This window comes from Dasypus novemcinctus, chromosome 8 (assembly GCF_030445035.2).
Source record: "Dasypus novemcinctus isolate mDasNov1 chromosome 8, mDasNov1.1.hap2, whole genome shotgun sequence".
Lineage (NCBI taxonomy): Eukaryota > Metazoa > Chordata > Mammalia > Cingulata > Dasypodidae > Dasypus > Dasypus novemcinctus.
This window is the reverse complement of record NC_080680.1, coordinates 129,828,752-129,850,764: the sequence shown is the minus strand read 5'-3', so window position 1 is coordinate 129,850,764 and position 22,013 is coordinate 129,828,752. Positions and strand designations below refer to the sequence as shown.

Here is a 22,013-nt window from a genome sequence, read left to right as displayed (position 1 = left end):
AATAGAAAAAAAGAAATCTAAAATCTGGTTATTTTAAATGATCACAATACATAGTAACCCCACACAATCCTAATTAAGAAAAAAGAGAGAAAGCAAAAATAGACAATATGGAGAACAAGAAAGAAAACAAAACCGAAGTAGGCACACTCTAAGTCAGCAGCACGCCCTTGAACACCTTCTGCAGCCATGCCTCTTTTTCTGTGTCTGCAGGCCAAGCTTCTCCCTGAACAGCAGACACACACCGAGTGCCTCGTTGGCATCTCCATTTAGTTATCCAATAGGCATCACACACTCATGTCCACCTGAATTCCCATCATTAGTCCACACAAGAAGCACATGTGGGACAGCCCATCCTTTCCCTCAGCACAAAAACTGTGGAGCTGCTCTTGACTCCTCTCTCACAGACCACATCTAATTAGTCTTCAAAATGCATCTCAAATCCAGACTTAATGTCATTTTCACTGGTGCCTCCAGATTCAAGCACCATCTGTTGGATTTACCCAACTTCTCTGAGATAAGTGGTCCCTGCTTCTGATCAGAAACATTGGGAAAGCTAACTACAGAAGCAAATACAAGCAAATGTGAAAAATAACATTTTAAAAGTACACTAATAATGATACAATGTATATATAAGATGTAATCTGAGACAACACCAATAAAAGTGGGGAGAAACAAAGATATAGAGGAGTACATAGTTTGTCTACTCCAGAAACTAGATTGGTACCAGTCGAACTAGGTTGTTAGTAGTTTATAATGTTAATGATAATTACAAAGGAAACCACAAAGAAAATAACTTAAAAAAACAGAAAAAGGAAAGTAGAAAGGAATCAAACTGGCACTCTATAAAAAAAGCAACTCAAAACATAACAGGTGGGAAGTGGATTTGGCTCGATGGATAGAGCATCCGCCTACCACATGGGAGGTCCAGGGTTCAAATCCAGGGCCTCCTGACCCGTGTGGTGAGCAGGCCCATGCACAATGCTAATGTGTGCAAGGAGTGCTGTGCCACACAGGGGTGTCCACCACATAGGGGAACCCCCATGCACAAGGAGTGCACCCCATAAGGCAAGCCACCCAGTGCAGAAAAAAGTGCAACCTGCCCAGGAGTGGTGCCACACACACGGAGAGCTGATGCAGCAAGATAACTCAACAAAAAGAGACACAGATTCCCAGTACTGCTGACAAGAATCCAAGTGGACACAGAAGAACACACAGTGAATGGACACAGAGAGCAGATGGGGGTGGGGGAGGAAGGGAAGAGAAATAAATAAAGATTTCTTTTAAAAAGAGGCAGTATTGAGGAACAAAAATACATACAAGACACACAGAAAACAAATAGCTAAATAGCAGAAGCAAATCCTTCCTTCTCAGTTATTATCTTAAATGTTTACAAACTGAACTACCCTATTAAAAGGCAGAGATTGGCAGAACGGATGAAAAAGCACGATCATGTATTTGCTGTCTACAAGAGCTCACTTCAGGTACAAAGACACAAAGGGGTTTGAGATGGTTAGGCTAATGTGTCAACTCAGCCAGGTAATTGTGCCCAGAAATTTGGTCAAGTAAGCACTGGGCTAATTATAATACAAGGACGTTTATGGACTCTAGTAACCAGTGAGTTTATAGCATGGATGACTGATGACATCTACAAGCAACCAAGGAGATTGCTGTCAGCAGTGAGTGACAGTTTATCCAATCAGTCGAATGCCTTCAAAGGGAAGTGATTTCAGCATTCAGGGAGAATGTTCTAGCAAGCCTTCGGACAGTGAACGTCTCTTGGAAACTCATCAAGACCCTTCATCAGACCTTTACTGAAGCCCCAGGTTTGCAGCCGGCCTGTGGAATCTGGACTTGTGCATCCTCCCAGTCACATGAGAGAATTTTATAAAATCTTATACTATTTACAGGTATCTCCTATCAGTTCTTTTTCCCTAGAGAATGCTGATAATACAAGGTTGAAAGTAAAAGGGTGGGGTAAGTTCCATGCAAACAGTAAGCAAAAAGAGCTGGAGTGGCTACATTATTTTCAGATAAAATAGACTTTAACTCAAAAAAGACTACAAGATGGACAACCAGCAAGGTGGCAGCAGAGTAAGGAGCTCCATGAGTCAGCTCACGGTACAGGACAGTTAGTTACTACCCAGAACTATCTACAGCACCTGTTTGGTGGCTCCAGGACACCGGAAGAGCATCCTGCAACATCCTTGAAAGAATGGCAGAAGGAGACTGCCCATCTGCAAAGAAGATTCATGATTAGAGAATTCCATGCCCTGGAGGCCAGTGCCCACCCTCCACTAGCAGCATAAGCCCCTCAGGAGCTATTCCGTGGCAAGAATTGGAAGCTCCACTTCCCAAAAACACCAACTTCAGCTTCTGATTAGTGAATTTGGTGGGCTAAGGTATAATCCCAGGAAGAGCTGAAGTTTGAACCTGTCCAAGTCAGAAAGAGGCCAGTAGCTGCCATTTTAACTCCACCCCTGGCATGAAGGGAAGCTGGGCTGACTGAAAATCACAGTGCTGGTACAGACTGGCTTCTTTGCACCCAGACTGGCTTGCAGCTCTAGCCTAGGTCCCAGCCCCACCTCCGGCAGGGAGGACCTGTGCCAGCCTATCTAGGTAACTAAAGGTACATTCAGCTGCACAGACTGACTAGTCTTAAGTCAACTGCAGTCAGGGACTGGCATGGCATAGATTGCCCATACCTGCAGCTCCATCTCCATCCCAGGCAGGGGAGAAAGGGGCGTGAAGCTTCATGGGTCTCTGGGCAACTACAGTCTAGACCTGCACAACTTGGCTCTGTCCCAACCCCTGGGAAAGAAGAAAGTTGGGAGAAGCTCCATGGGTTCCTGGGACAATGAGGACAGCTTGAGCTTCCACAGCTTACAGCACCAACTACATCCTTGGCTTCTACACAAACAGCAAGGGAGAAAGGGAAGAAAGCCCTATACTAAAGAGGGAAACTCCATCCAGAATAAATACATCTAGTAAGCCAGATGCCAAGACACCAACCAAAAATTACAATCCACACCAAAAACAGGAGGATATAGCCCAATTAAAGGAATGAGATAAGCCTCCAGATCGCATAAAGGAGTTGAGACACTTAATCATAGATGTTCAAACAAATCTCCTTAATAAATTCAATGAGACGGCTACAGAGATTAAGGCTATTAAGAAGACACTGGATGAGCACAAAGAAGAATTTGAAAGCATACATAGAAAAATAGCAGATCTTATGGACATGAAAGGCACTCCTTGCACACATCAGCACTGCACATGGGCCAGCTCCACACGGGTCGAGGAGGCCCGGGGTTTGAACCGCGGACCTCCCATGTGGTAGACGGACGCCCTAACCACTGGGCCAAGTCCGTTTCCCTCAATGGGAAATTTATAGCTCTAAATGCCTACCTTAAAAAAGAAGGACCACAATCAATAGCTAAACTTCAAATATAAAGAAACCAGCACAATAAGAGCAAACTAAATCCAAAGTTAGTAGAAGGAAGCAGACAGTAAAACTTAAAGCACACATAAATAAAATAGGGAACAAAAAACTATAGAGGAAATCAATAAAACAAAAAGTAGGTTTTTTTTAATAACATCAGTAAAATCAGCAATCCTTTAGCCAGACTGACAAAGAAAAAGAAAGAGGACACAAAGAACTAAAATCAGGAATCAAATTGCAGGTATTACTATCCACCCCACAGAAATATGCCCACAAATTAGAAAACCTGGATGAAATATACAAATTACCTAGTCTGATGCAAGAAGAAATAGAAAATCTCAACAGACCTATATCAAGTAAAGAGATTGAACCAGTTTTAAAAACTTCCCAACAAAGAAAAGTCCAGGACTAGATGATTTCACTGCTGAATTCTACCCAACATTTTAAGTAGATTCCACACCAGTCCTTCTCAAACTTTACCAAAAAATGAGGGATTGCTTCCAAAAACATTCTAGAGGCCTGCATTTCCCTGATACCAAAACCTGAAAGACAGCACAAGAAAAGAAAATTATAGACACACATCCCTTATGAATATAAATGCAAAATCTTTAACAAAATAGTACTGGCAAACCTAATCCAATAGTATATTAAAAGCATTAGACACGATGAGAAAGTGGGGTTTATTCCAGGAATACAGGAATGGTTTAACATAAGAAAATCAACATATTATGCCACATTAATAGCAGAAAAATACACGATCATCTCAACTGACATAGAAAAGGCATTTGACAAAATCCAACAACCTTTCATGATTGAAAAAAGCACTCCGAAAATTAGGAAGAGAAGGGGACTTCCTCGGCATGATCAAAGGAATTGCAAGAAAATATGGATTAGAGTGGACTTACTGATATTCTACTATGGAACTATTGTGACTAGTACAAGAAGAAATCGTAGCATTGAGGTGGAGAAAGTCGCCACAGTAGTTGCTAATGGCAGGGAGAGGGAAGTAGATGTGATGTGGGGGCATTTTTGGGATTTTGAGTTGTCCTAAATGATATTGCAGGGTCAGATGCTGGACTTTATATATCCTGCCATAACCCACTGAGTGTACTGGGGGAGAGTGTGAACTACAGGGAAAACTAGTATCTATGTGGTGCAGCAGTGCTCCAAAATGTGTTCACCGAGTGCGATGAGTGTGCCACAATGATGGGGGAGGTTGTTGGTGTGGGAGGGCTGGGGTGGGGGGTGGGGGTATACGGAACATCTTATATTTTTTAATGTAACATTTTTTGTGTGATCTATATATCTTCAAAAAAATACAATTTACAAAAATGATGGGGTGGGGGGTGGGGAGAGGGGTATATGGGAACCTCATGTTTTTTATGTAACGTTCTATGTGATCTATTAACTTTAATTAAAAAGTGTAAAAAAAATAAGGCATTTGTGAAAAGCACACAGCAAATACCATGCTCAGTGGTAAAAGACTGAAAGCTTCCCCCTAATGTCAAGAACAAGACAAGGATGCCTGCTGTTAGACAATAGTTACTGGAAGTTCTTGCAGAGCAATCAGACAAGAGAAGGGAATAGAAGGTGCCAAACTGGAACGGAAGCAATCAAGTCATCCCTACTTAAGATGACATGATCTTATATACAGAAATCCCAAAGCATCTACAAGAAATCTACTAGGACTAATAAACAAATTCAGGAAAGTTGCAGGTTACAAGATGAACATGCAGAAATCATTTGGGTCTCTCTATACCAGTAATGAACAACCTGAAAAGGAATTTGAGAAAACCATCCCATTTACAATAGCATCTAAAATAATAAAATATGTAGGAATAAGTTTAACAAAGGAGGTGAAAGACTTGCACACCTAAAACTACAAAACATTGCTGAAAAAATTAAAGACAACCTAAATAAATGGCAAAGACATCCCGTGTTCATGGAGTGGAAGACTTTATATTGTTACGATGTTAATACTGCCTAGAACCATCCACAAATTTAATGCAATCCTCATCAAAATTCCAGCATCCTTTTGAACAGAAATGGAAAAGCTGATCCTCAAATTCAAATGTGATTTCAAGGGGCTCCAAATAGCCAAACCAATCTCAAAAAAGAAGAAAGTTGTAGGACCCATATTCCTGATTTCAGAGCACACTGCAAAGCTACAACAATTAAAAGTGTGGTAATAGAGTAAGGATAGACATTTGGATCAGTGGATAGAATCAAGAGTCTAGAAGTAAATCCACACATCTACAGCCAGTTAATTCCTGACGAGGAAGCCAACTCCACACAATGGGGACAGAATTGTCCTTCCACAAATGAGGCTGGGACAACTAGAAATCCACCCACAAAAGAAAGAATGGGAACCCTACTTCTCATCACAGACAAAAAGAAATTTAAAATGGATCAACAACCCAAATACAAGAACTAATACTGTAAAACTCTTAAAATAAAATGTAGGGAAATACCTTCCGGACCTTATCGTAGGCAGTGGATTTTTATTTTCACCTAAAGCTCAAGCAACAAAAGAAAAAAATAGATAAAAATGTACTTCATCAATAACAATTACTGATGAAGATGCATAGAAATAGGAACTCTCATACATTGTTGGTGGGCATGTAAAATGGTGCAGCTGCTGGGGAAAACAGTTTGAGGTTCCTCAGAAAGTTAAACCTAGAATTACCATATTACCTGGCAATCCCCCTTCTAAGTACATACCCAAAATAATTGAAAGCAGGGGCTCAGACAGATGCTTTTACACCAGTGTTCACCCCAGTATTCCTTATTCACAGTAGCCAAAAGGTAGAAGCAACGCATGTGTACATCAACTTAAGAATAAACAGGAGGCGGACTTGGCCTAGTGGTTAGGGCGTCCGCCTACCACATGGGAGGTCCAGGGTTCAAACCCCAGGCCTCCCTGACCCATGTGGAGCTGGCCCACGTGCACTGCTGATACACGCAAGGAGTGCCCTGCCACGCAGGGGTGTCCCCTATATAGGGGAGACCCACGCACAAGGAGTGCGCCCCTCAAGGAGAGCCGCCCAGAGTGAAATAAAGTGCAGCCTGCCCAGGAATGGTGCCGCACACATGGAGAGCTGACGCAACAAGATGATGCAACAAAGAGAAACACAGATTCCCGTGCCGCTGACAACAACAGAAGCAGACAAAAAAGAAGACACAGCAAATGGACACAGAGAACAGACAACCGGGGTGGAGGCGTGGGGGGGAAGGGGAGATAAATAAATAAATAAATAAATAAATCTTTAAAAAAAAAAGAACAGATAAACAAAATGTATGTGGTCTGTCCATACAACGGAACATTATTCAGCCGTAAAAAGAAGGAGTGCCATACGGGCTCCAGCGTGTACTAACCTTGCATGGATCATGTTCAGTGAAGTAAGCCGCAAGAGAACAAATACTGTGTAAGTCCTCTTATAAGAAATACTTGGAATAAGCAAACTGATAGAAAGCAGATGATGATGAGGGGGTGGGGGAGGGGAGGGGAGAGGGCGTTTTCGCTAAACAAGTGTGAGCTTTGGTTTGAGTGATGAAAACAGTCTGGAAACAGTGGTGAGAGTAACATCCCATCAGTGTACTTAATGTCAAGGAACTGTCCACTTAAAGTGGTTAAAATTATTTTTATGTTATGTACATTTTAACACAATTAAAAATAGGTATTACTTTTGGAAGGTTCAAAACCACTAATAAGTGAGTGAAATCAGAATTAGAGTTCCAAAGAAATACATATCGAATTGGCATACATCCGGGGAAAGAGGAAGGTGCTGGAACATCTAACCGGGAGGAGGGCCGAGCAGCTCCCCCAGCTCGTGGGAAGGTCTACAGCCTTTCTGGGAAACTGGGATAACCCGCAGCTGAAACCGCACGGACCTCAGTGACCCTGCTCCACGAGAGAAAGGCCCTGGCAAGTAAGGACAGACAGTGGGAGCGAGCCTATTTCACATCTGAAAAACACTGGGACTAAATGAATACTCATCGACAGGGGAAGAGGTGAGTAAATGATGGCAACGCCACAGCACGGCGCACCGCGTGGCCATTTTCCAGAATGAACTAGAATTAGACTAGGAGGAGTCTCCAGAGGGCGTTGGTGAGAAAAGCCTGCAGGGAATCTTCCTGCACCAAGGAAAACACCCAGAAGTCTGCCGTGTCTGGGAAGCAGGGAGCACTAAGGAAGGGCACGTTCCCAGGCAAGGAGAAGGAGCGGCTGCCGTGCTCAAGAGCCGGCTCGTGGGAGGCGCGGGGCCGGGAGTGGGCCAGGGCCCTCGCAGACCTGCGGGCAGGCGGGCAGCTGGACACCCAGGGCCTCAGCACGGCAACTCGTCCAGCACAGGATGGCACTTGAGGGCTCAGCCTGCACGGTAACTGGACTTGCCCCTCCACGGCCCAAAGAGCAGGGGTGAGGCAGCGGGCAGGGGGTGAGGCAGCAGGCAGGGGCCTCTGCAGGTGGGGCCGTCAGGGCCACGAGCACCCACAGCCCATGAGGGAGGTAAAAAAGCAGGACAAGGGGCCTCTGAGAGGGTCACGGGGCCCAGGAGAGGGCCAAGGGGCCAGGAAAGGGTCAAGGGGCCAGAAGAGGGTCAAGGGCCCAGGAGAAGGTCAAGGGGCCTAGGAGAGGGTCAAGGGCAGGAGAGGGACACACAGCCCCCACCACCACCACCACCGCCATCCCCAGGTAGAAATCAGAGCTCTGGGGAGGGCAGTTCTTCCCACTGTGTGGAGTGAGGATGGCCTCCCATGCAGGGTAGCGGGGGGCGAAGGGGAGGCGGCCCCCGGCCCGGGAAGATGGTGGAGGCTCACCCACTGCACAGAGGTCTGCCAGCCGGTCGGTGCCGCGCTCGGCGTGGGTCAGGTCGTGCCTGCTCTTCCTGGTGGCCGCTCTCTTCAACACTGCTTTAAGCAAAGGCGGGCGGGCTGCTGAGCCAGCACACTGGGGCGCTAGCGGCCCGCCCAGGCTCCCGTCCTGCCCCCAGGCCCCTCTCGAGTCCCAAGGGACGAGGAATCTTGCTTCCCTTCCCTCCAAAATGCAGTCAGTGGAGAAACCTGGCTGCCAGGACGACCGGACAGTGGGCTGGGGCAACAGCCCTGCAGCTGCCTGCCCCCGCCTAGGCCAGTGAGACCAAGAAGCCCGACCGGGGCAGCGGGGCCCGGGGCAGACCTGCCCACATCTGGGGCTGGCGGCCCCCATGCGCCGTGGCACCCCAGGTGGCCCTGGCACCTGTCCCATGACCCCAGGGACTGACAGCCTTAATTAAAGCTTCTGCCAGCAGCACATCGACGAGGACTGCGACAGCAGCTTGCTCTCCACACCGCCAGCACCTCTGGCTGCTGAGCTCATGGCACGTGGCTGGGTGGCCGGGCGGCTGAGCCCCGTTCGCTCCACGGTAAGCACACGTGCCATGGGCTCCTGAGCTGCGCTGCTCTGGCTGGGCCTGGCCCTGGGAAGGGGCCCTGCCGAGCCCAGGCCAGCCTCGTCCGTTCTGTGCCCCTGGCACAGCCCCCGAGGCATGTGCACCTGACCGTCACGGGCCTCCCACCGGGGTGGGGGAAAAGCAGCCAGGGTCAGTCCCGTCGCCCCCCCCCCCCGGGAAGGGGGCGCTCTGCCATGCTGCTGGACCCCTCTCCTGAGCCCACACTGCCTCCACGGCCCTCCCAGAGCAGCCCAGGCCCCTGACCACACAACCAGGAGCAAAGGGAGGGGGGGGCAGCGTGGCGGGGGCAGGCAGCATCCCAGCAGGGCCAGTCCTGCCCCCAGGCTCCGAGTGTCCGTGTGCCGGGAAGCCCAGAGCCCGCTCACCCCCAGAGCCCACTCGCCACGCCCAGAGCGTGCACACAGGACCACCTACCATCCAGAGGGGACTTCTCCTCCGCGTTCTCATCCTCCTCGGCCAGCATCACCTCCTCTGCAGAGAGAACAGCATCAGGCTGGCGGGGGGCTCGCCTCTTCACCCTCACACTCCAGAGCCGCCCGCCCCTGCCACAATGGCGCTGGAGAGGCCCTGCGGCCCCGTGCGCCTCCTGCGCCCTCCCTGGCCCGGCTGGCTCCCACCCCACTGTCCTCATGCATCTCACCGGCAGTGCCCCTGCAAGCAGCCGTCTGCCCGTGAGCTCGCCCCTGCCTAGGCACGGGTGGATCCCAAACGGGGCTCCGTGAAGAGTGCTGGAAACCTCAGGCTCAGCGAAGCCGAGTGCCTGGGCGTGGGGTCAGGCCAGAGACCCCAGGTGGGGCTGGCAGAGACCAGCTCCAGGCAGACCCAGCTGGAGTCTTCCATCAGACCAGTGCGGCCGGGGCAGCATGGCTGCCCATGCCAGGACCGGTAGGCGCTGGCTCGTGGCCAGAGGGAGCAGGGAACAAGGCCGCTCCCATTGCTCTCACCAGCCTTGAAAATCCACTCCAGGTACCCGTTGAGCTCCCGCTCGATCTGCTGCTGCCGGCGGAGCTTCAGGAAGGCCCGGCGGTTCTCCACCCTCTCGCGCTCCTTGGCAAACTCTCTGCAAAGTACGGGGACCAGGAGGAGGCTGGCAGGAGGCAGAGGGCAGGGGCCGGCTGGCAGGGAGGGGCCGGCGCAGCACCCCACGCCCCCAGAGGGCCCAGCTGGACAGCCTGAGCAGACCCCGCCTCCTGGGACTCCCATCGCCATGGGGGGCAGGGTGATGCTACAATCCCCCGGCCCAGCAGTGCCCAGAGCAGGCCCAGGGGTGCTCCCTGAGCACCAGGCCCCACCACAGGCCCGTCCATGCGGGGAGAGCTTTGGGACAGGACGGGAAGCGGGGAGAAGCCACAGGATCAGGACGGGCCAGGGGCAAAAGGCAAACGACCTAACAGGCACGGAGCCTCCCAGCAAAAGCCTCAAGGCCACAATAACAGGAGAGGAGCGAGACCTTCACACAGTGCCCAGCAGAAAAGGGACCTCCAAGCTTGGCATCGAAAGAAGCCGTTACAAAACATGCACAAGTGCACACGCACACACAGACACACAGACAAGCACACATATGCACACGCAGACACACATGCAATCACGCACAGACACTCCTACACGCATACGCCCGCACAGGTAGACAGGTGCCCACATGTACACATATGCACACAGGCATGCACTCATATGCACCACAGACACATGCGCAGACACATCATACATGCACAGACATGCACACACATACATGCACAGAGAGACACATATACAAATGTCCACCTGTGCACACATATGCACATGCAAATGCACACGCAGGCACAGCACCCAGCCTGACCCAGTTTCTCAGGCTGGAGGCAGGATTCAGTTTCCCAAAACTCCAGCAGTGCTGCTCGCATGCCCATAGCAAAAGAGCAATGCCTATTCTCAGCCAAGTAGGAGGAGCAGCTGCTGGGTTTGTTAGTGGAGTGGGTCTGGCAGCCAGGCTCCTGGCACACAGCCCCGGCAAGGGGGAAGTGTGGCTCCAGGCCGGGCCTGCTCCTGAGTCCACTGCCAGGACCGGCACAGCTGCAGCCTGGCAGGGAGAGGAGCAGGGCCGGCCAGGGCCTCCCAGCAGGCTGCCTCTGCAGTCAGGGGCAGGAGGAAGTGGGCAGTGACAGGTCCGCTTGAGACACAGCAGAGCACAGCAGGGCAAGCTTCCTGCAGTCCAGGCTGCTGTCACTGCAGTCTCTGAACGTACCCGGTGAGCATCTGCCTGACACCTGGATCTCGACCCAGACCCCCACGCCCATGGCCAGAAGACAGACGCCAGGAACCCCCTGGGGGATCTGGGTACCCGAGGGAAGTGCCCAGCACAGGACACCAGTCCGTGTCACTGCTCCCAAGTGGTGGGAGAAGCTGGCAGTGCCCCGAGCTGCCCTCCGTCTGCCCTCACCCTGCAGCCTCTGCTGCATATTCTTTAAGGTGACTGCACAGAAGAACTCTTGGCACTATGTGCCCGGGAAAAGAGTGTTCATAGCCTAATGCTTCCCATGGGTGTGAGCCTTGAGGCGACCTCAGGCAGGGTGGGCCTTGCTGAACTGGACAGGCCTCAAGCCTGTCCCTAAGGGCCGCGGGGTGGCCAGAGCCGCAGCCAACTGATCCGAAGAGAAAGGAGATGCTCCACGAGCATTCCCACGTGATGGAAGAGCCAGCGAGCCCCAGAGACTGCCAGGCAGCTGGAGGGCACCCACCCTGGGAGGGGCAGCCTGCGGCCACGGGAGCCAAGAACCAGTCAGTCCCTGCCCTCAACCACGTGGTAACTGCTCAAACCATGAGCATGCCTCGCACGTGCCTAACCCAGCCCCAAGCGTGCCTCGCACAGGCCCAACCCAGCCCCGAGTGTGCCTCACACGTGCCCAACCCAGTCCCGAGTGTGCCTCACACGTGCCCAACCCCAGCCCCAAGCGTGCCTCGCACACACCCCAACCCCAGCCCCGAGGTGCCTCGTATGTGCCCAACCCTAGCCCCAAGTGTGCCTCACACGTGCCCCACAGCCCTGAGTGTGCCTCGCACACATGCTCCACCCCCACTGAGTGTGCCTCACACACATTCCCAACCCAGCCCCAAGCGTGCCTCACACATGCCCTACCCAGCCCCAAGCGTGCCTTGCACCTGCCCAACCCAGTCCCGAGTGTGCCACATGTGTGCCCCAACCCCAGACTCGAGCATGCCTCACAGGTGCCCAACCCAGAGCTGAGTGTGCCTCGCACACATGCTCCACCCCCACCAAGTGTGCCTCACACACATGCCTAACCCCAGCCCCAAGTGTAACCCATACCTGCCCAACCCCAGCCCCAAGCGTGCCTCACATATGCCCAACCCAGCCCCAAGCGTGCCTCGCAAACACCCCAACCCCAGCCCCGAGCGTGCCTCGCAAACACCCCAACCCCAGCCCCGAGCATGCCTTGCACATGCCCAATCCCAGCCCCAAGCACGCCGTGCACATGCCTAACCCTAGCCCTGAGTGTGCCTCACACATATGCTCCAACCCCAGCCCTGAGTGTGCCTTGCACACGCGCCCCACCCTCCTCATATCCACCAGTAAGACCTGCCTCCCTCCCTCTCGCAGCTCCTCCTGCCCCCTGGGTCTCAGCTGAGGGGCTGCCCAAGGGTCTTGGCCAAGCCTGGGGCCTCCTCTGGCTTCCCACCCCAGCTCAGACCACGGGCCTCCCCACCGGCCTGGGAGCTCTGTCTCCACACCCTGTGCCCTGAGGGACCTGGGGAGACACACCGGTGACAGTGTGCCCTGTCCAGTGATGAGCCTTCCTCTTGGGGCAGCTCCTTTCCAGGCCTCAGGACAAATGCCTGTGGGGACCTCACCCCAGAGCCACCCCCATTAGTTCCACATCGTGGCAACAGAGGAGCACATGGGGTCCCCATGGCCACCCAGGGACTGCCAAGAATGCACCCACATGGGACGCAGCAGCAGCCACCCACTCCCCACAGAGGCAGCAGATACTGAGCCACAGGACAGGGTCAGGGGGAGGCCGAGAGTGGGTGTCGGCCAGGAGGCCGGGCGAGGGGCCAGTGAGCAAGAAGCCACGATGGAGGCCAGGAGAGAAGCCACATGAGAACCCAGAGGGAAGCCCAGAGGCCAGAGGCTGGGAGCAGCCACAGAGGGTGGACACTCACAGGCGTGGGCAGCGCCTCCGCCTGGCCAGGGAGGAAGGGTCAGGCCCAGGCCCCGCCCTGCCCCACAGTCCACACACGCTCTGTCCCAATCCACCTCCTGTTCCTCACCCTGAGAACATCGAGAGGCATGCCACGTATCCACGCCACATGTCCACACCACACCGACACACGAAGCATCCATGACCACATGGCCACACCACACATCCATACCCATGGATCCACACCCACACGGCCACACCACACATCCACGCCACGTGTCCACACCACACGGGCACACCACGCATCCAGGTCACGTGGCCATGGCCACACCATGCATCCAAACCCATGGATTCACACCCACATGGCCACACCACGCATCCATGCCACGTGTCCACACCACACGGGCACATCATGCATCTATGCCCACGTGGTCATGGCCACGCCATGCATCCAAACCCATGGATTCACACCCACATGGCGACACCACGCATCCATGCCACGTGTCCACACCACCCAGGCACACCACGCATCTATGCCCACGTGGCCATGGCCACGCCATGCATCCACGCCTGCGCAGCCATGTCCAGCCTCTTACCCCGAGAGCACGCCCAGCACCAGGTTGAGCATGAAGAAGGAGCCTATGATGATGAGAGGGATGAAGTAGAGCCAGTTCCAGGTATTGCCCGCTGCATCGTTTGTCTGGAAGCAATGAGAAGAAACTTAGAAAGGGCAGGTGCACAAGACACGTGCCCATGGCTGCAGAAGCTGCTGTGCAGGCAGCCAAACCAGGCGGGCTCCCGGCTGCATCCAGGCTCCAGTTAAGGGGACCTGCCTTGGTCCTTCTCAGGTGCCAGCTCCTGCGGTGCCTGGCAGGGGGCTCCAGTGGGCCCCCTGGTCTCGCTGCACTACTTCTTACAACTATACATGTTCAACAACTATCCCAAAATTAAAGGCTTATTTTTTAAAAAGCCATCCCTTGACCCCATATCTCCCTGCAGCTGCTGCCCCACTGCTCTGCTCCATCTCTAGGTGAACTTGAAAGAACTGTCTAATCTTCCTGTCCCCATTCCTTTTCTCTTTAACCCACACATTTCAGGGTGTTGTTCCCACCACTGAAACTGTTTCTGTTAAAGTGGCCAAAAGCAATGGCTTCTCTTCACGTCTTCCTTGATGCCTCGGCAGGTTCTGTTCAATGACTTTCTTTGGAACTTTCTCTACTGTGCTCCGAGGCTCCTCACCCTCAGTGTTGTCCTACCGCAGAGAGGCTGTCAGTCTTTCCTTCCTGCAGGTTCTCAATGCTCGGCTTTGCCAGGCTCTGTCCTTGGGTCTTCATCTCTCCTCCACCTTGGTGGTCTCATCCCCTCTCGTCATCTTAAACCCCATCTGTGCATGAAACGTGCCTCCTTGGCGCTGCTGTGTCCTCTGAAACCCAGCTCACATACCAGCTGCACACCGGTGTCTCCACTTGGAGAACGTCACAGGTCCAAAGAGAATCCTAAGTCCACCACACACTAAGGCAAAATTGAACAAGTACCCTGCTCTGACTTTCCTCCTCCTCAGTAAATACCACCTTTCCAATGGTCAGGTCATGAATCAGTCTCTGTTTTTTTCTTTCTCTCTCATTACACATCCACTTTTGAGCAAGTCCTGTCTGCTCTAACTTCAAAGTATAGCCTTTGCACTTAAATACCTGAAAACTCCTCAAATCTTTATATAACTAGTACAATGAACATATGCAAAATATGTATATACTCATAAGCCCACACTACTTTTATCTCCCACTGTGTCTTCACATGTGGGGGGCTCCTTCCCATGCCCTTGATGAAAACTAGAACAGGCTGCGACTGTCCCAGCTCCTCCAGGGTAATGTCCGCTTCAAGCTGAAGTCACAGCTCAGTTCAGTCCTTACAGGCACCCCCGGCCTGCCGTGCGCACGCAGAACCTTCTCTCCTTAGCTGGCTACTGCACTGGCTGCTTCCAACGGGAAAGGAAGCCGAGGCCCCTCTCTCCCCCACCAGGCCTAGCATTTTTCTCCTCCCTCGGCTCTCCAGGTGAGGCCGCTGATACATCGGTGTCAAGGCAGGGGAGGGAGGACAAGGGGGGCAGGAGAATCCTTTATTCCCTGACACTGTCAAGAGGGTTTACTGTTGACCCGTCTCACAGCCACCTCCGTGGGATGTGCAGAGGCCCCGCTGGACGCTACTTACTCGAAGACACAGGCCAGTGTCTTGGAAGTGCCCCCTTGGCTGCTCAGTGACACACCACGGGGATGGAAGGGCTGCTGCTACTCCACGTGCACGGAAAGGCTCCCATACGCTCCCCGGCCCGCTGGTCGCCCGAGGGCCGTCCGGGCTCGGCTCCCACACGCTCATCGCCCGAGGGCCCTCTGAGCTCGCTCCCACACGCTCCCCAGCCCGCTGGTCATCCGAGGGCCGTCCGAGCTCAAGAAGCACAGAGCGTGGGCCCTGAAAGCTCTTGGGGTGAGGGCAGGCGCTCTCCACAAAGAACACTTCCCAAAACCCCTCTGTGGCCTCCAACCACTGACCGGCGGGGGCCCAGGCGCCCCTCCTCAACTCTCACCACAGCGGTGAGAACTCCCAAAACACCCGCGGCCTATGCGTGTCTGGCTTGCCATCGCGCCGCCCCTGCGCCCCCTCGACCTGGCAAAGAGAACCTCACCCCCTTGTCCTGCCCGCAGCACTGCCTCCACCTGAGCCCTTTCTCCTAAAGCCTCCTGCCACCACTGGGCACTCGGCGCCCAGAGCACGCAGCCCCGCAGGTGCAGGGAATCGACGGCCTCCCTGACCACTGTCCTCCTGCCCCAGGATCCGGTTCCTGCCCTCACTCTGTGGGCACAGAAGTGGGCAGGGTCTTGAGTCCCCTGTGGCCACTGGCCAAGTCTCAGTGAGCCCTGGGGGCAGTGCTTCCCATTTTCGGGTGGGGCTGGCAGGGACGTGGCCAGCTTGGGCTATTTTTAGGCCCGTCTTTGTGGAAATTGCTCCTTGATTGACTGTGGGGAAGGAACAGCCAAGCCTGTATTCACAGCCTTTGTCGCCGTTCCCTCGATCAGAGCCCATCGTCAGACACGACTCCCACTCCAAGAAGGATGTGCGATCATCGGACCCTGAGCCAGCTTTTCCTTAACTCCTCACCTGCCATCTGCCTGCAGCCACGAGGATTGGTTCAGGCAACCCTGGACGATGCCCAGCCCCCAATTTGTCTGGGTCTCCACAGATCCAGGAAGGAGGTGCAGGGCAGAGGGTCCCATCTCCCCCTGTCCTTGCTACTCACCATTCATGCCACGGCATACAGGGAGTGCAGCTGCTGGAGCTGGGGAGGGAAGCAAAAGCTCCCAGGGCCTTGCAGCAATACCTCCCTCAGCACACAGCCTGGTCGCCCCCAGGCCCCTCCCTGCACCCTAACAGAACCCCCCTGCCAAGTGCACCCGTTCGGGGCAGACCTCACAGGACGCCTGGCTTCCTGCACCAGCCTTCTCCACCTGCCAAGCCCCTGAGACCTGACTTTCATTTTCCCTTGCCCGGCACGAGAGGGAGGCAGCCACAAGCTTTGCCCAAGCAGGGAGGAGTCCAGCAGGAAGAGCTCGGGTGGGGGGGGGGGTGGTGTCAGCAGCACCTCCCGGGCCTCCTACTCAGGTCACCCCCACAGAGGGGGGCAGCTGCCTAGTGAGAGGGGAGGGGAGCGGAGAGAAAACGGTATCAGATCAGCTCCATGTGAGGAAAACGGGCTTCTGCACACTCAGTTTTCCTGAGCTCCCCAAGCGCAAACCCCTGCCCAGGCAGTCTGCGCGGCTGATGCTTGGCCGCCGCCACCTCCCAGCCTGCGGGCCCTCGCGGCCCCCTGCCCGGGCTGCGCACCTATCTGCCCAGCGGCTTCCCCAGGCGCCTGGAGCGCTAAGGGCCCGACTGGAGCAGGCGCACGGCCGCGCCAGCCGAGGCATCTTCTTCCCGGATTTCTTGCCTGCCCTCCACCTGCCCCTCCCTGAGGGGCCAGGCCCAGAGCTTGCGCTGGGACTGACCAGGCTGGGGGAGGGCACCCGCGAGACACCTCCAGGGCAAGGAAGGGGCGGCTGGCAAAAGCGCAGGTGGGGGAGCCCTTGATGAGCACCCTAAGGAAGGAGCCTGGCAGGGTGAGGGCCGGCGCCGCCGAGGCCCCCAGCCAGCACCACGCCCACCCCACCCCCGCCCGCGCCCAGAGGCCGGCTCCCGCCCCACCCCGCAGTGGCCCCGCAACCAGCCCCACGACCCTGTGCCCAGAGGCCCGCGCCCAGCACCGCACCTAGAGGCCCCCACCCAGCGCGCCCCCATCCAGCGCGCCCCCGCGCCCGCCCCGCCCCGCCCCGCTGAGGACCCCCGCGCCCAGAGGCCTGCGCCCCGCCCCGCCCCGCAGTGGCCCCGCCCCGCGCCCCCCGCCCCCGCAGTGGCCGCGCCTCCAGCCCCACGGCCGCTCGCGCCCCGGCGCCGGCTCACGTTGTACAGGATGTCGGTCCAGCCCTCCATGGTGATGCACTGGAACACCGTCAGCACCGCGAACAGGATGTTGTCGAAGTTGGTGATGCCGAAGTTGGGTCCCGGCCAGTACTCGCGGCACTCGGTGTCGCCCTCGCACAGCCGGGCCGGGGCCTCCTTGCCGCAGGGGAAGTCGCCCACGGGCTCAGCGTCTGTGGGGGTTGGAAGCGCTCAGCCCTGAACCCCAGCACCAGGCCCTCCTCCCGCAGCAGCCCGGGGCCCTGCGGGCCTCCCCGCGGTCGTCAGGCGCGGGGCGCCCGGCGAGCCTGCGCCCTGCCGGGGAGTGGTCAGGCGCGGGGCGCCCGGCGAGCCTGCGCCCCGCCGGGGAGTGGTCAGGCGCGGGGCGCCCGGCGAGCCTGCGCCCCGCCGGGGAGTGGTCAGGCGCCGGGCGCCCGGCGAGCCTGCGCCCCGCCGGGGAGTGGTCAGGCGCGGGGCGCCCGGCGAGCCTGCGCCCCGCCGGGGAGTGGTCAGGCGCGGGGCGCCCGGCGAGCCTGCGCCCCGCCGGGGAGTGGTCAGGCGCCGGGCGCCCGGCGAGCCTGCGCCCCGCCGGGGAGTGGTCAGGCGCCGGGCGCCAGGCCAGCCTGCGCCCCGCCGGGGAGTGGTCAGGCGCCGGGCGCCCGGCGAGCCTGCGCCCCGCCGGGGAGTGGTCAGGCGCCGGGCGCCCGGCCAGCCTGCGCCCCGCCGGGGAGTGGTCAGGCGCGGGGCGCCCGGCGAGCCTGCGCCCCGCCGGGGAGTGGTCAGGCGCCGGGCGCCCGGCGAGCCTGCGCCCCGCCGGGGAGTGGTCAGGCGCCGGGCGCCAGGCCAGCCTGCGCCCCGCCGGGGAGTGGTCAGGCGCCGGGCGCCCGGCGAGCCTGCGCCCCGCCGGGGAGTGGTCAGGCGCCGGGCGCCCGGCCAGCCTGCGCCCCGCCGGGGAGTGGTCAGGCGCAGGGCGCCCGGCGAGCCTGCGCCCCGCCGGGGAGTGGTCAGGCGCCGGGCGCCAGGCCAGCCTGCGCCCCGCCGGGGAGTGGTCAGGCGCCGGGCGCCCGGCGAGCCTGCGCCCCGCCGGGGAGTGGTCAGGCGCCGGGCGCCCGGCCAGCCTGCGCCCCGCCGGGGAGTGGTCAGGCGCAGGGCGCCCGGCGAGCCTGCGCCCCGCCGGGGAGTGGTCAGGCGCCGGGCGCCCGGCGAGCCTGCGCCCCGCCGGGGAGTGGTCAGGCGCGGGGCGCCCGGCGAGCCTGCGCCCCGCCGGGGAGTGGTCAGGCGCCGGGCGCCCGGCGAGCCTGCGCCCCGCCGGGGAGTCGTCAGACGCGGGGCGCCCGGCGAGCACCGTCCCCTCGCTGGCCTCAGCACTCCCTGGACCCTCCTTCAGCACTTGGAAGTGCTGGACGCTCATGAGCACAAACACCCAACTCCTACACTCCCCTGCCGGCCACGCCCACCTGGCCTCCCCTCCCTCTCAGCCCACCTCCACCTGCTGGCTGGAGCCCAGGGCTTGTCACCAGGGCAGCAGGATGCCAACCCTAGAAATACATGGGAAGACCCTGAAACCATGCTTTTCTGCTGGTAGATGGCTGTGCCACCTGAGCTGCTGGCCTCCGGCCTCCTTCCCAGGCCTCTGTGCTGCTTCCTCCTTGTCCTGGGCTCCCGGCCTGGTGGACAGTACGCTCTTGACTTCAGAGGAAAGGCTGCTCGAGTCTCACAAATGAGTATGATGTCTCTGGGAAACTTGAAGGAGTTTAAGAAGGTTCTCTTCCTTTCTAATTCAGTAAGAGGTCTCTTTTTTTTAAGGAAGATTTTTTTTTTCTCCCCCCTCCCCCCAGTTGTCTGCTCTCTCTGTCCATTCGCTGTGTGTTCTTCTGTGTCTGCTTGTCTTCTCTCATTAGGCGGCTCTGGGAACCAATCCTGGGGCCTTCTGGAGTGGGAGAGAGGCCATTATCCTCTCGCGCCGCCTCAGCTCCCTGACCTGCTGCGTCTCTTATTGTCTCTCCTCTGTGTCTCTTTCTGTTGCGTGCTCTTGCTGCGTCAGCTCTCTGCGTGGGCCAGCACTCCTGCACGGGGAGCACTCACACACAGGCCCCACCGCTGCGTGGGCCAGCTTACCACACAGGCCAGCTTGCCTCCACCAGGTCGAACCCTGGGCCTCCTGTGGTGGGAGCCCAATTGCTTGCGCCACACCCGTTTTCCGAGGTCTTCTTTTAAAATCATGAATACTTAAAGTTTAGTAATCACTTTTTCTGAATCTAAGGAGAGAATTCTGTGGGTTTTCTCCTCTGTTTGTAGCTCAACCCAAAGGCCTTAGCCCTTTAGCTCTTCTCTCACAACCACAGACAAACTCTGGAAAATGCAGTGGGCTTTATCCACAAGCATATTCAGAACTGGACCCATTCTGAACACCCAGCGCCCCAGGCCAGAGGCAACCAGCTCGGCAGGATTGAGACGTTCTCCACATCAACCCTGCTCCACCTCTGCCTCTCTCAGAGCCACCCCTTCCTTGCTCAGAGCCCTCAACCCTCTTCCCAGCCCCAGCCCTGTGGCCTCGCTGTCCCCGACAGCCACTGCCTCTCCCCCCTCCTCTAAGCAAGCCCCCGACTGATGCCGCTTCAGATGGCTGTTGCTTCCTTCGAGAACATACTACGGTCTGCAGGTGTTTTACTCATGTGCTGGTCTGTTGGTTTTGAGACTGGGGCAGGTCCGTGCTGCCCTGGAACGTCAGCATGCCTTGGCTTGACCAGACCACGGCCCCGCCGGCCTCACCTGTGCTGTTGGGGAAGCAGGCCTTGTGGAACTTGCCCATGTAGAACTCGAGACCGATGATGGCGAACATGAGGATGGCGAAGAAGAGCAGCAGCCCGATCTGCAGGAGCGGGACCATGGCCTTCATGATGGACTTGAGCACCACCTGCAGACCTGGGCGGCGGCAGGGCGGTCAGCAGGCAGGGGCACAGTGGAGTGGGCAGAGGATGGGCAGAGGGCAGGGGGCAGGGAGAGCCAAGCTCAAGGGGCAGAGCGCAGAGCTCTGGGCAAGGTGGGCAGGACAAGGAATGCCTGAGGGAATGGCAGGGCCAAGGCAGGATGGAGTGGGGGCATGGGCTAGGAGGGTCTCATAGGAGCAGGGTGTGTGGGAGCCAGAGCCTCAAGTCCAGGACGGGGCGTGTGGGCTGGTGAGAGCTCTGGAGGGCCAGGGTGAGAGAAAGCAAGGGATCCTGAGGGAGACCAGAAGATCCCGAGGGAAAACGGTATCCTGAGGGAAAGCAGGGGATCCAGAGGGAGAGCAGGGGATCCAGAGGGGAGAGCAGGGGATCCTGATGGGGAAGAGGGGATCCTGAGGGAAAACAGGGGATCCTGAGGGAGAGCAGGAGATCCTGAGGGAAAACGGGATCCTGAGGGAGAGCAGGGGATCCAGAGGGAGAGGGGATCCAGAGGGAGAGGAGGGCATCCAGAGGGGAGAGCAGGGGCTACTGAGGGGAGAGCAGGGGCTACTGAGGGGAGAGCAGGGGGTCCTGAGGGAAAACGGGATCCTGAGGGAGCGCAGGCGATCCTGAGAGAGAAGAGGGGATCCTGAGGGAGAGTAGGAGATCCAGAGGGGAAAGCAGGGGATCCTGAGGGAGAGCAGGGGATCCTTCAGATCTGAATCCTTGTGGAGTATGAGAACAGTGGCTGGGCAGAGCGTGGAGGCGATCAAAACCGGACAGGGCAGCTGTAACCCATCACCCACCCAGCCCCCAGCTTGCCTCCAGCTCTTGGCTACATGCCGCGGCCCCCGGAGCAGACCGCGCCCTGCTGGCCTGGACCCGTTTGCTGCCTTGCATAGTCCTTGGACGCCCTGCTCTGCCCTTCACCTGCCCTTCAACCACAAGAGCAAGTCCAAGTGCTGGCGTGCAGCACGGAGCGAGCCTCCCCACAGGAGAGGCGCGTCGGGGCACCTCGCAGGGCCACCATCCAGGAGAAGGGACTGGATGGACAAGGGCCCGCTCCTCCACTCCTCCCGCCAGGTTCCCTGGGGCCAAGCGGCAAGCTCAAGGCTCACCAAAGCCAAAGGGCCCCGCTCAGGGGCCTGGCTGTGGCCGAGCGGCGGCGGGTGGGGCAGGAGTCCGGGGAGGGTGGGCCCGGCTGCCTTCACTGGACTCACTCGGAATCCCAGACACCAGCTTCAGGGGCCTGAGCACGCGCACAGCCCGCAGCGTCCGCAGGTCAAAGTCGGTGCCGGCCGTCGCAAGGATCCTGGCAGGAGCGAGGAGAGGAGAGTGAGTGAGGGCTTAGGTGAGTCAGAGGGAGCCCGCTCCTTCCTGCCCAAGCCCAGGGCAGGCGCAGGGTGGCCCCTGCCAGCAGCAGGGCCAGGAGCTGAATCCAGGCAGCCGCACTGTACCTGCAGGGCATCCCCAGGCTGTATCCAGGCAGCCCCACCTGCAGCAGGGCATCCCCAGGCTGTATCCAGGCAGCCACACCTGCAGCAGGGCATCCCCCAGGCTGAATCCAGACAGCCGCACCTGC

At 57.0% G+C, this 22,013-nt stretch overlaps 1 protein-coding gene across 4 annotated transcripts in view; it reads right to left on the bottom strand.

Annotated features, from left to right (window-relative positions):
* CACNA1B (calcium voltage-gated channel subunit alpha1 B) overlaps nucleotides 1-22,013 on the bottom strand; it is a 211,157-nt gene that overhangs the window by 153,920 nt on the left and 35,224 nt on the right. For 2 of the 4 annotated variants that reach the window (XM_058302830.1, XM_071217146.1), the window contains 7 exons: nucleotides 21,652-21,743; nucleotides 20,277-20,429; nucleotides 17,508-17,698; nucleotides 13,616-13,719; nucleotides 9,834-9,949; nucleotides 9,304-9,360; nucleotides 8,258-8,350 (listed from right to left, as the gene is read on the bottom strand). In XM_058302830.1, coding sequence (XP_058158813.1) covers nucleotides 8,258-8,350; nucleotides 9,304-9,360; nucleotides 9,834-9,949; nucleotides 13,616-13,719; nucleotides 17,508-17,698; nucleotides 20,277-20,429; nucleotides 21,652-21,743 — 806 coding nt within the window. The remainder of the gene's footprint in view (nucleotides 1-8,257; nucleotides 8,351-9,303; nucleotides 9,361-9,833; nucleotides 9,950-13,615; nucleotides 13,720-17,507; nucleotides 17,699-20,276; nucleotides 20,430-21,651; nucleotides 21,744-22,013) is intronic. The other 2 variants (XM_058302829.1, XM_071217147.1) reach the window with 1 other exon arrangement.